Here is a 13112-nt window from a genome sequence, read left to right as displayed (position 1 = left end):
GATACAAACTTTGAACGCTCAGTGGTGACATTTATGAAAATCGATTTAGTAGGATACTTATGAAGGCAGATACAAACTTCGAACACTCAATGGTGACATTATATGCAAAATGCTCAAGGCCGATACAAACTTTGAACACTCATTGGTGACATTTATTTTCCTCACTAGTTGTTCATTAAAAATAGCATTGCTTACTTCTCGGGCCAATTCCCAAATGAAAACGTGCGGAGAAAGGGCCGGTAACATTATGTAGCTTACAGGATAAGTATGTGCTCATGTTAATTTTATCAGCCAAACAAGGGCAAGAACTTGTGAGAAACAAGGGCCTACCTAACTTCCCATGTGGGTGTGTGTGTGTATACGCGAGAGAGAGAGAGAGAGAGAGAGAGAGAGAGAGAGATCGTTTGTCTACTTGAGGCTGAAGTCGGCCTATGAGACAAATCACATATACATGTATGTCCTCCATCTATCGAAAAAGACGAAACCAACCAAACTGACACAAAACAAGGATGAGGATAAAAGCCTTGGTTTGTGATGGGATTTTGGGCGGGATTTGGATGGGGGGAGGGGGTTTCAAGCCCTCGTCAATATACCACGTGGGAAAAGCCTCTTAAAGGCATGCAGATACACTTATAGTTTGCATGGTAACCTTTTTGCCTATATATGTAAAAGGCTATACATCAATAAAAATATAGCGTGTCCTTATTTTATTGTGTCGACGTCCTACTCGTAGGCTTTGCTCTCTCGCTCATTCTTCTACCTGCTCTCTCACCATGGCACCTCGCCATCATCCTCCAAAGGCTAAGCCTAACACGGGGGAATGGAGCTCTAGTACTAGGGGTGCTTAGGTAGTACCATGCAAATGCATCAAGCTAGCTAGCTCCATCCCGTGTTAATAGGGGGGTGTAAAATGTAGTACATGGAGGATCGTGAGCAAGAGCTGCTTGGATGAACGCAACTGGGTGAGCCATCGTCTGGGCTCGTCTTTCTTCAACAGCTCGGCGCACTCGGGTCCACACAGAGACACAGAGAGAGAGAGAGAGAGAGAGAGAGAGAGAGAGAGAGAGACTTTTAGAAAAAGAAGGAAGAGACACATTGCATAGGCCTCAGCTAGGCGGGCCAAAAATCAGCTACCATTAAGCCATGCAAGTAGGTGCGCAAAGGCTGGCAATTGATTCTCAAGGATATCGGCAATCAGCCAAAATAGCATGAAAAATTTCAGGACGAAACCCCGCTTGAGCAATGTGAAAAGTTGCATATACATGACATTCTGTACAGAGGTTGCAGAAGGGGGCTCTCTTCACAAAATTGCCCATGACAGTCTGCCCATCAAGAGTGACTGTAACTGACATAGCTGTTGAGAAAATATACAACCAGCTCCTAGAAAAGGGAGACTGACAGCTTTTACATGGCTATGGACAATTGGTAATGTACACGAGGGATCTCAAGAACTGAGATGGCCTTATCTCACACAATATTCCTCAAGAGCTGAGATGCTTTTCACAATAGAACTCAGCTCACACAAGCCCATTACTTGAAAATCAGTGGCAGGGGTTAACATCACCTTGTGACTGGAATTGTACAAATACCAACCGTCACGATCTCATCCTCTTAACCTCATGTGGCTGTTTCCCAAGTTTTTTAACCCCACATGACTGTTTCCCAAGTTGTATGAGAGAGTACCAAGGAGCTGTGATCAAGTCCATGTGATACTACCTACATACACAAAATTTGCCAAAGCTAATTCAGAAACCAATTTAATCACAGTACAGAAGCCAAGTAGAGAACATGCGCTTGCAATCAAGCGTCTGTGCTGGTGTGGGTGATTGCCCTTCAGCTTGCTTACCATTTTTGTGAGAGCAGCATAACGTTCTTCATTCAGGTGCAATGGCTTTCCTCTGTGCATGTCAATGTCCTGAAATTTGACAAGTAAGATCAAGCTCCCGTGGCAGCTAAGCACATGCCAGAAAAATGAAAATGAATATGTCTGACTGACCTCCTCGCCAAAAGCATCTAGATAAGGTGAAGGCCAGTAGGCTTGCCGAGAACACCTCTGGAGCAGGATATTGGTTTTCTGCACCAAAAAGAACAAAGACTACAAAAGATACCTAAGGAATGACACTATCAACATGCCTACTGCCTCGGCTCAAGGAAAGTAGCCAGACCATTTTATCGTGAGTGACATGAAAATACAATGAACCTCTCAAAGCAGGTCACAAAAAGCTGGACATGAAAAAAAACTATGTAGTCCCACGGCATCCACCATAAAACAAGAACAATGCTTCTAACCATGCCAACCCAAGGCCTCAAAAACATGAAGCAAAACTAATTCACCTCGTGATCAGCTTAGTATGCCAATTCCAGTGTGACATGAAACATTTCGTGGTTTCGGTCATTTCGGGGTTTCGAGGTTTTGAAACGTTTCGTTTCATAGCATCAAAAACATGAAACAGGTTTCATAAACGACATTAAATGATATATTAATAAAATATGATAAATATGTATACAATGTAGCACACATGACTCTAGACTTTAATGTTCACAAGAGAGAGAGAGAGAGACGTGCTCACTGCTTAGTGCTCACTGCTTAGAAGCGACTTCAAGCGAGCACGATCAAAGAGATGTTCAGTATTGATGAAAGTTAAAACACAGCCACTAGTTTCATGAATCATAACTGATGCATCATTGATTCATTTAGCAAAGCATTTCTATTGAACAAAGTTTCTTGAAAAAAAGCCCCAATTTTAAACGTTTCATAAAAAATGCTTGTCAATTTCATGCGTTTCGGCAAAACGTTTCATAGGTTTCGGGGTTTCGAGGTTTCATCTGCATGAAACGCGTTTTTATGTCACACTCGCCAATTCAAAAGCACAGCTTTACAGAAAAACATAGTTTTGTTTCAAGTCAGAGGGTCGGATCAGAAGGAACATAAAACCCCGAGGTTGAAACTATTAAACTGATACAACCAAGCCACATGGGCATGAAACTTGTCACAAACTGGTGACGTGGCTGCACACACACACACCCTTTCAGCATGGACAACCCCCGAAAAAATCCCTGGGAATGCTGACGTGGCTGCCCAGTGCACACACCCCTGTGGCGGGCTGAAAAGCTGACGTGGACAGTCCGTACAACTGCTGAGGTGGCAGCCCGCAATTTGCGGCGTGATTTCCGGCAGCAAGACAAAACCAACGGCAGTTTTTTTTTTGGCAGCTTTTGGAGTATGCTTTATTCCACGCAAAATAAGCTAGAGAGAGAGAAGCCTTTTGCTTTATTTTATAAAAGCATAAGAGAGAGAAAGAAAGAGTCTGCTTTATTTTTAAGAGGGCTTTATTTATGAAAGCTTTTAAAAAAAGTTTTTTGGGCTCTGCTTTTGGCATCCCTTGTACTTTTAAATAATTGAGCAGGCCTCATAACTCAGAGCATCTGGACGTAGAGTCTGAGTGTGAGCGCCTACCCACACTCTTGTACTTTGAACTCAGATTAATACAAAAAGAAATACCGAAAGGGGCGCCAGTCTTTGGGCCAATATCTCTAGGCACGGAACTCCGCCGGGCCAGTGTCGAATAAATTGTGAACTGTGAACTGTTTTGAAGTGGTTATTTCGTGCTGTCGCGGTAGATTCTTGACTTGGAGTGTCCAAGTCTGTTACAATGATATCAGAGCATGGCCGATTTCTCTTCTACGGGAAATTCGATCCCAAACTATTTTCCGTGGCACTTGCAGTCGACTCCTTCTGCAGGAAGGGATCACAACGAAGATTCCGGTAAGGAGTATGGCCCGCCTCGGCCTACTCAGGCGGAGCATCGAGAGATGGAGCGTCAACGATTGATCGGCGACGCAACAAAGATGATGCTTAATTTTGCCAAGGACCCGAAAATGGCAAAATATATGAGCAAGACCTCTTTGGAGGAGGTGCACGCACAGTGGCAAAAAACCACACCACCCCCCCCAAAACCCGCTCTCAAGAAACCTCTTGCTCCCAAGAAGTATACAAAGAAGGAATTAGAAGAGGTGATTGATGCGCGAATTGCACAGCTTTTTGATGTGCAGAACAAAGCTAAAAAGCACGGCAAAAAGCAGAAGAAAGGCGTTGACTTCCCGGGTTATTTGGGTCGTCAGTCTACTTTTGAAAAAGCAAGAAAGAAGAAGAAGAGTGTTCGATTTGAAGAAGTGCCCAGTTCTTCTTCTTCTTCTTCTGACAGTTTTTCTAGCTCATCTGACTCAAGCGAAGAAGACCGAAAAGGCAAAAAGCGAAGTAAAAAGCAACGCTTCGAAAAGGACAAGAAAAAGACAAAGAAGTCTAAATCTCACCCCGTGAGTGACAGTTCTACAGAGGACTCGTCTATAGACAGTTCAGACTCTGACGACAACAACTTTTATGCAAAGAAGAAGAATTTTTACAAAGCCAACCAGTATGACTTTCTGGAAGACAAAAGCAAGAAAGTCCAAGAGTTTAAGGAAGGTGGACAGTCAATTAAATTTGACACGTTTTCTGGTTATAGAGATGCTTCGAAGGCTTTGTCTTTTGTATAGCAGTTTGACATCGCTTCCGCGGGAGGGCGTAAGACTACGCCAGTAAAATTGCTGAAATTCAAGAGGCTTTCTATTTCTTCTTGGTTGACTCGAGAGTATGAACGCGATATACGAACTGCTTGGAACCATCTTCGGATGACCAAGAAGGATATAGTGGACGCTTATTGCGAGAGATTCTGGAGCTCTTTTCTACCCGCCTCTTCATTTAAGAAGATCTCGTTCAAGGAACAGATTGAGCGGTTTACCTTGGGTCTACCTACAGAGATCCGAGATCACTGCTTGGAACAAAAGTCAGCCTCTATTCAAGAGTTGATGAGTCATGCGAAACGGGGTTTTGTCATTCACTCTGGTAGTTTGACCTACCCCACCAATGAGATCATGACACAAAGAGCCGAACAAATTTCGACAAATGAAAGTAGAAAGAGAAAGAGCAACCCAGAAAAGAAAGATGCACAACACAAGCTTACTCCTCAGGAGCAGGCTTGCTACATCAGGGAAGGGAAGTGCTTTGGATGCGGGGAAACTGGGCATATCTCCGCGAAGTGCCCTAAAAAGGCACAGAAAGGATAGAACGACAAGGACCACGAAAGGCCTGAGAGTTCGAGAGTAGCTGAGGAATGTGGAAGAAAAGGCAACATGAAAACGGGACTGGTTCCAGATTGCGTGGGTACCGATCCCAGCACGGTGGACGAGAGTACAGAACTTTGCCGAGCTTGGGGCAAAGTGAAAGACCAAGAAGCCCTGATCTTTTTTGATGGAGGAGCTAAGGCCAACTTCATTTCACCAGAATTGGCGGTGCGGCTCGAGATCACTCTCGATCGGATGGGACAACTTGCGGAGGCAGTTCTAGCGGCACGCGGCAAGGACGTAGCCATGACACCTGTCATTGGCAAACTTCGGTTGCATTGTCAAGGGTATTTGGGGCATGAGTACTTTTACATAATGCCTCTGGAAGGTTGTGATGTCCTCTTGGGGATTCCCTAGTACCACAAGAACAACACCGTGGTCGACTATCGAGCGAGGAAAGAGACATTGACCACAGAGAAGGGCAGAACCATTGTACTTGACATTAAACTTAAGGGCGAGTCTGTCCCTCTTGTATCGGCTTATTAGGCCATTTCAAAGTTAATAAAATCCAGTCTGTTTGTTTAGCCGATCTTTATGAAAGAGTTGAGTGACGAGGATAGGACAAATATGTCTGAACTTGATAAAGAACGCCAAGATTTTCTCCACTCTCATGCCGATTGCTTCTCAGAGGGCCTGCCAGGCGAGATACCACCTGCTCGTCCTGAAGATCATACCATTGATCTGATACCTGGAAGCACACCACCGAATCGGCCACCTTACCGTGTGAGCCGAGCACAAAACGAAGAGATTATGAACAAAGTGAAAGACCTCTTGGAAAAGGGTCTTGTCCAGCCTAGTACTTCACCGTATTGCTCTCCATTGTTGTTGGTTTTGAAGAAAGACGGATCTTGGAGAATGTGCATCGATTATAGAGCTCTCAACAAAATCACCATCAAGAACAGATTTCCGATTCCTAGGATCGATGATATCCTCGACAGATTACAGGGATCCTCGTGTTTTAGCAAGATTGATTTGAAGAGTGGATATCATCAGATCCGAATCGCGCCGGGAGACATCTACAAGACAACCTTTCGGACGACTCTTGGATTATTTGAGTTTCTGGTGATGCCTTTTGGCTTAACCAATGCTCCTCCGACATTTAACCGGATAATGGACACGATTTTTCGAGAGTACACGCTATTTGTTGGCACTTTCTTCAACAATATCATTGTTTTCTCCAAGAATGAGGCAGAACATAGAGATCAGCTGCTTCAGATCTTTCAGGCATTACGAGATCACAAGTTAGTGATTAATGCGAAGAAAAGTAGATTTTTCCTACCAGAGAGACACTTTTTGGGACACATTGTGTCAGCAGCAAGAGTGCAAATGGATCCGGCCAAGATAGAGACTATCCATGATTGGCCCAATTTGAAGAGTGTCCATGAAGTTAGAAGCTTCTTGGGACTGTGTTCGTACTACAGGTGGTTCATTCGAAAGTTTGCAGAGGTTGCTTCCCCTTTGCATATCTTGACACAGAAAGCAGCCCCTTTCTCGTGGGGACCCATAGAGATGACTGCCTTTCAGACATTGAAAGAGAAATTGACTACGGGACCAGTTTTGACTTTGCCAGACTTGCAGAAGTCATTTGAAGTATATTGTGATGCTTGTGGTCGTAGTCTGGGTGCGGTCTTAATGCAAGAAGGTCATGTCATTGCTTACGAGCCGATTGTTCTCAAGGCCGGAATTGACAGCACAGATTTATGAGAAAGAGCTTTTGGCAGTTATCCATGCTCTTACTCAGTGGCAGCACTACCTACTCGGGGCGGATTTTACTATCTTTACAGACCATCATAGTTTACGCTACTTCTTGTCACAGAAGCAGCTTCGGAAAAGCAAATGCGGTGGGCGAACATCTTGCCACATTTTCACTTCCAGATTGTCCATGTTCAGGGACGGAAGAATTTGGTGGCAGATACTTTGTCTCGGAAGCCGTTGGTTTTGGCTATTTCCACGATACATCATAGGAGCTTCGAGGATATGGTCGACCAATATGCCATAGATCCGGATTTTGCAGACGTTTTCACACAGACACGGGATGGGGAGACAGTAGCGGGATGTTCCATTCGGGATGGCTACTTGATGAGGAAAACCACGTTGTGCGGTACACAGCCGTTGAGGGAAAAGGTTATGACTCAATGCCACTCTCCACCTTTTACAAGTCACCGCGGCATTACTATCACCATGAAAGGGTAGAGAGATACTTCTTTTGGGCGAGACTCGGGAAGGATGTGGAGGAGTTTGTGCGCAGGTGCTTGGTATGCCACAAGGTCAAGTTTGACAGGCATAAAGCACAGGGATTGTTACAGCCTTTGCCCATACCCACCCATCCCCTGGGAAAGTATTGCAATGGATTTCATTTTTTATCTCCCGAGTGGTCACGATGGTATCTGGACTGTTATTGACAGATTTAGCAAGCAGGCTCATTTCATTCCAGTGAAGAGAACAGTCAAGCCGGATCACTTAGCGAGACTGTTTGTGGCCCAGATTTTCAGATTACATGGCATGCCTGAGACGATTGTCTCTGACAGGGACCCAAATTTACGAGTTTGTTTTAGAAGGCAATTTGAGAGAACATTGGCACGCGGTTGCAGTTCTCATCATCTTTCCACCCGCAGACTGACGGGCAATCTGAGATTGCCAATTCAATGGTTTAATATTTATTCAAGTCTTATATTTCAAATCAGAAGACTCAATGGGAAAAGTATCTATCTTTGGTGGAATTTGCCTATAATAACACGATACACTCTTCGACGGGGAAGGCGCCATTTGATATTGTTGAAGGTGCTGTGAAAGTTCCACCCTTCCTAAGCACGAAAGATAAGATTTTTGAAGGGGATGAATACACGTGTGACTTACATACGGCTTTTGCCAAAGTCCGCGAGGCTTTGCAGCGGATCGCCATCGTCGCGATTTGAAATTGAAGGAGGATGATTGGGTGCTCTTACATTTTGAGAAGGCACGCCTCAGAAAGAAAAAGGGAAAGGAGAGGCTTTTTCCAAAGCTTAATATGAGATACTATGGACCTTTCTAGATCTCCGAAAAGAAACAATGATATCTCTTTCCAACTGAATTGCTCGACACTTGGAGGATTCACAATGCATTTCATGTGAGTCTCTTGAAACCTTTCAAAGGTGATGTGCTTGACGACGCAGAGCCTGATGAGCAACCTGAAGTGAAGAAAACGAGGAGATCCTTGTTCCTGAACAGATTTTGACACATAAGCACACAAAGAATAAGGGTAAAGTAAGAAGGCGGTTCTTGGTTAAATTCAAGAACTATCTTGCATTGTATGCGAAGTGGATGGAGGCGGAGGACCTAGCAGATACTCCTCAGATTTGAACCTTTACCTTGAAGCTTTTGGTTTAGCTTAGTCTACTCTAAATGGAACCCAGAATTCAGCTTGGCCAGAGATATGGTGCAATGGGTTTGCACAAGAGAGGAGTTACTCTGCTCCTTTGTCAACAAATGCCTTGATTTTTAGAATACTAGAGTCACTGATGTCTCTTTGAGCTCTAGGGATACTGAGAGCTGACAGTATTCTGCTGTATGACTTTATGAAATGGAATTCCTGAATATGAAACTGACTTGTTCTTGACTTGTTTTTAAGTGCAGGAACTGATAGATGAAATGACTGCAGCATTTTGGTCTGAATGATCTCGAATAGACATGGTTGCAATAGGGGTTAGTCAATCGGGCATCGATGAGGTCCTGAGTGGATCTAGATGCGATAACTAACTGCATTGCCGATAAATCATGGTCTAAGATCCGAATGAATGTTGAATGTCATGTGATGTCCTGTGATGTCAAGTGATATCTTGTGATGTCGTGTGATGGTCCAACCCGCACTCTTGGTGCGACTAGCTTCAGTTTTCAGAATTGTCAGAGGAGGTTCAAAGCATCCAGCTACGAGGCATGAGGGGGGTGCAGAGCATGTGTCAAGATATTACAGCGGCTTTACCAGCTCAGTGGCTGACCCCTCTAGAGGCAGAGGCTTTACCAGCTGAGTGGCTCACCCCTCTAGAGGCAGAGGCTTTACCAGTTGAGTGGCTCACCCCTCTAGAGGCAACAGCTCCTAGACGAATGGGGGCCTTTATGCGACTCGAGGTCCTCATTGCAATTCAAGCTTGCTCCCCACAATTCTTTGAGGTTCAAGGAGAGGGTCGCCTTCACAGAGTCTCAATAGCGACTCCACAGGTTGCAGAGTGTTTCTTTTTGAGGATACCGGTTGTGGGCATCTGTGGGAGGACCGGTCACATAGATCCTCACCCAGTAGATCTTGAGCAGGCCACTAGCAGCTTTGGGCTTCGGAGAGCTGCCCTCTAGCACGAGTACAGTGGGACCCTGGAGAGTGGTTTTGGAGGGATCCCTCCTCTTCAGTCGATCACCCTGGAACCCCTTTTTCCAATACACAATTCAACTAAGGGGGTCACATACTCGCAGCACAAAAAGAGGCTCATCCTGCTGCAGCAATTCATTGGCAAGAGAAAGGAGCGAGTGACCGTAAATTTGCTTTGGAGCGCTCGCTATTGCGCCCCCCCCCCCCCCCTGCTGCGCCATCGCTGCCCCCCCCCCCCCCCCCTTGCTGCCTCCCATCGCCCGCCTGCCCTTGCACGCATCTGCCCAGCCCAACCCGCCCGCCCGCGTGCATCAGCCCAGCCCGCTCGCATGCATCAGCCTACTGCCCTCACCTCGCGCTGCCCCCCAGCCCGGCCGCCGCTGCCCCCTTCTCGCGCCGCTATCCCCCCCCCCCCCCCCCTCCCCCCGGCCCGCTACCCCTTGACTTCTCGCTCACTGCCTTATCCTTCCTCCTCCCCCCCCCCCCCCCCCCCCCCCATCTTCGTCATTCTCGAAGGTTCCTACACTTGGCTCTGCAACACTGTTTCTTCGGACAGTGCTCGGCGTGCTCGGTTGCAGAGTCTCTCCACCGGCCGCTTCTTCGCCACAACAGTAGACACAGATGGAGGCTCCAGCTCCGCCACAAAAGGACTCATCCGAAGCCCCCTCGCCCGACCCCGCTAAGCCCACCATTCGACTTGCTCTATCGCTGACAGAGCAAGCGAGCCTAGCCGCTGAGGTTGAGTGTTTGCATGTGACTTCGGTCATCTGCAAAATTCTCGGCACCTGTCCTAGCAGAGGAGAGCTGCGAGACCTTCTCCAGGCCCGCCTTCTCGCAGATCTTGGATGTCCAGATTCTTGGACGGGGGTACTACCAGATCGAGTTCGAGACCTTCGAGATGGCTTCCAAGGTCATAGCTATGAGTCCACTGGCCATCCGAGCATCACGCGCCCACTTTCGACAGTGGCGACATGGTTTTGACCCGACTTCGGATGTGCTAGTAGAGGAGGCAGACATCCCCATCTCAGTCTGCTTTCCGGGTTTACGAAGAGAGTACCTACCACTTTTCTCCAGGATTGGCTCTACCATCGAGACTGTCATAAGAACGGAATAATAGAGATAGACAGCAAAAGATAGAGAAAGAGATCTTTGTATTGATGGATTTTTGCAGAGTTTTGATACAACAGAGGAGCATTGGAATATATGGACGCACTCCGTTGTACGGAGCTCGAACCTCCCGACCACCCCCGAGCTTCAGTCCGCTTGCATGCAGCGTCTCACTCGCACTCGCACTCGCACTCGCAAAAGAAGAGATCGGTGAATGATCCCCAAACGCACCACTCGTCATGCTTTTATCCTTCTTTTCCTCCAAAAGCCTGCGACTTCTCAAAATAGTCGTTTTTTAGGCGTTCAGTCAACTCGATTTTCGCACCAAGTATACCTTCAGAATCTCAATTGCAATATATGAAGAAACAAATCCACTTCTTGGTTGATAGCAGGGAGAGTTGTATGATGATGTATGTCTGTCTGTCCTTGTGTATACTACCCTGCTGCTGCCTTCTGTTTGTTTTCATCATAACTTTTACAAACGAACTCAAAACAGAGCAATCCAGGTACTCAAAATGACGGGAATAGGTCTGGTCTACAAGGCAACGCGGACAGAATTACGAAAAACGTCTTTCTTTGGCTGAAAACGCACCTTTTAGGTCGCGACTCTTAAAAGCTCTATTTTTGGGTCTCCACTACTTTTTCAACTTATTTTAAGCCTACCAAAGCATTTTAAGCTAAAACACATAAATATAAAACACTCATATTAATAAAAATCTCAATTTTAATGTTCATAGACAGACTATCTATTATTCATTAATCTTTATCAAATACGTCTTTAGTGTATTATTTAAAAAAAGAATATATGTTCTCTCTTAATATCTCAAACTCATTCATATAAGCTCTATTTAATAGACTATTCAACAATCTTTCAAATCGTACTAAACCGAGGATATGCCCTACTACATTCTTTTCGACTTTAAGACTTCAAAGATTAGTCCTATTAGATGCTGCCGTACGAGCCAAGGCGGCTGGCATCCCCTCACTTCGAGTTTTGGTCAGAGATACCCACACGCTCCCGAAGGTCATCCTTCTGCCTCGGGTGAGTGGGGGTTGGTTTAGACAGAGTGTGGAGTACTCGGGTCTCCCGAACCAGTGCTTCATTTGCAGACAGATGGGCCACCTAGCGAAGGCTTGTCCACGGAGGAGGCCACGACCTGCACCTCAGCCTCAGCCCCAGCCTGCCAAGGCAAGGCCGCAACCACAGCCAACGGCACAGCGCACAGATTCAAAGCCACCCTCCGAGCCTGGGGCTCCAGCGGAGGAGGGGTGGCAGCAGGCCCGTGGCCATCGACGCCAGGGGCCACAGCGACAGCCTGGCACTCAGAGTGGCCCTAAGGTGCCTACTCAGCAGCAGTGGGTTCCCACGGGGAACCGCTTTGGTCCTCTTGAGCAGGAGGAGCCCCCTACGCCAGCCTCCACCTCCGCTTCACCCTCGCCAACCGCCCCCCCTTATTAGTTCCCCTCCTCCTCCTCATCCTCCCCCCCGCCCTCTGCTCCCGTCCACTCCCCACCTCGCCCCTTTACCTTTGTCGCCCCTCCCCGCTTTTCCTCCCCTCCGCCCCCCCCCCAGCTCCTTCTCCCCCCCCTCCTGCTCCAGTTCCACAGTCGACTCAAGAGACTGGTCCCTCGCCGGCGGCTAGGAAATCTCTTGGCAACGCCTTTGCCACGAGTCGCCTAGCGAGAGAGGGTCAGCCCTTCTTGCGGCCCCCTCTACAGATTCAAACATCTTCCCTTGCAGCTATCCCTCGTGGTCTGACGAGCATTGACCTCCGACGCCGCTGGGATTTCTTCGACTACGGGTTCACTCGCTTTCTCGGCGATTCCGCAGCAGACCACGAGGCAGCCAGCTTCATGGTCCATGCTTTGTTCCTCGCCGCTAGGGGGACAGAGGCCTTGGACTCAGCAATTGGTTTCTCCTTCCCCCTCCGTGGTAGGACCGAGACAGAGTGGTCCCTCGACTCAGTGGTGGGATGGTTGCATACACAGGTTCTCGAGTTCTCTCACCACATGGGAGAACTTCGAGTTACAGATTTGCTGCAGACTTTGTGGCCACTGGCCAAGTTTGCGGTGACACCCCCAGACTCAGCAGGATGTAGGCACATTGTGGTGTCCTTTTTTGCTGATACGCTGTGTTTGCCTTGCTATGTATACATTCATGAGGACTCCTGGACAGAGGAGGTTGCTGTACGCACGGCTCGCTCTGCTTGGGCTTGGGCTAGGCACTCACTGCAGTCTCGCCTATCTGGAGGACGCTCGGGTGCGGATTACTCCCCATCCAAGCCAGCCTCGAAGATAGCCCGTCTTGCTGCTGCGGCAGCATCTATTCTCTCTCGCTCCCCATGAGGATCGTCTCGTGAAACGTGCAAGGACTAGGTGGGCCCTAGTTTCAGCGACAACGGGGCCGATTGCGTCAGGAGCTTCAGCGTTGCCTTGTGGGAGGAGAGATTGATCTCCTTATGCTTCAGGAGCACCATCTGTCTGAGAGCCGCATTCGGCGATGTGG

General features: G+C 47.4%; 1 protein-coding gene across 4 annotated transcripts in view; it reads right to left on the bottom strand.

Annotated features, from left to right (window-relative positions):
* Positions 1-1150: 1150 nt before the first annotated feature.
* PRT6 (proteolysis 6) overlaps positions 1151-13112 on the bottom strand; it is a 91747-nt gene continuing 79785 nt past the window's right edge. For 3 of the 4 annotated variants that reach the window (XM_086525786.1, XM_086525787.1, XM_086525788.1), the window contains exons 16-18: positions 1997-2095; positions 1847-1915; positions 1151-1716 (exon numbers count right to left, since the gene is read on the bottom strand). In XM_086525786.1, coding sequence (XP_086381912.1) covers positions 1642-1716; positions 1847-1915; positions 1997-2095 — 243 coding nt within the window. In that variant the 3' untranslated portion in view covers positions 1151-1641. The remainder of the gene's footprint in view (positions 1717-1846; positions 1916-1996; positions 2096-13112) is intronic. The other variant, XM_086525789.1, reaches the window with a different exon arrangement.

The sequence above is a fragment of the Adiantum capillus-veneris genome, chromosome 12 (genome assembly GCF_014529385.1).
Source record: "Adiantum capillus-veneris isolate H3 chromosome 12, ASM1452938v2, whole genome shotgun sequence".
Lineage (NCBI taxonomy): Eukaryota > Viridiplantae > Streptophyta > Polypodiopsida > Polypodiales > Pteridaceae > Adiantum > Adiantum capillus-veneris.
The sequence above is the reverse complement of the archived record's forward strand: the minus strand, read 5'-3'. Positions and strand labels throughout refer to the sequence as shown.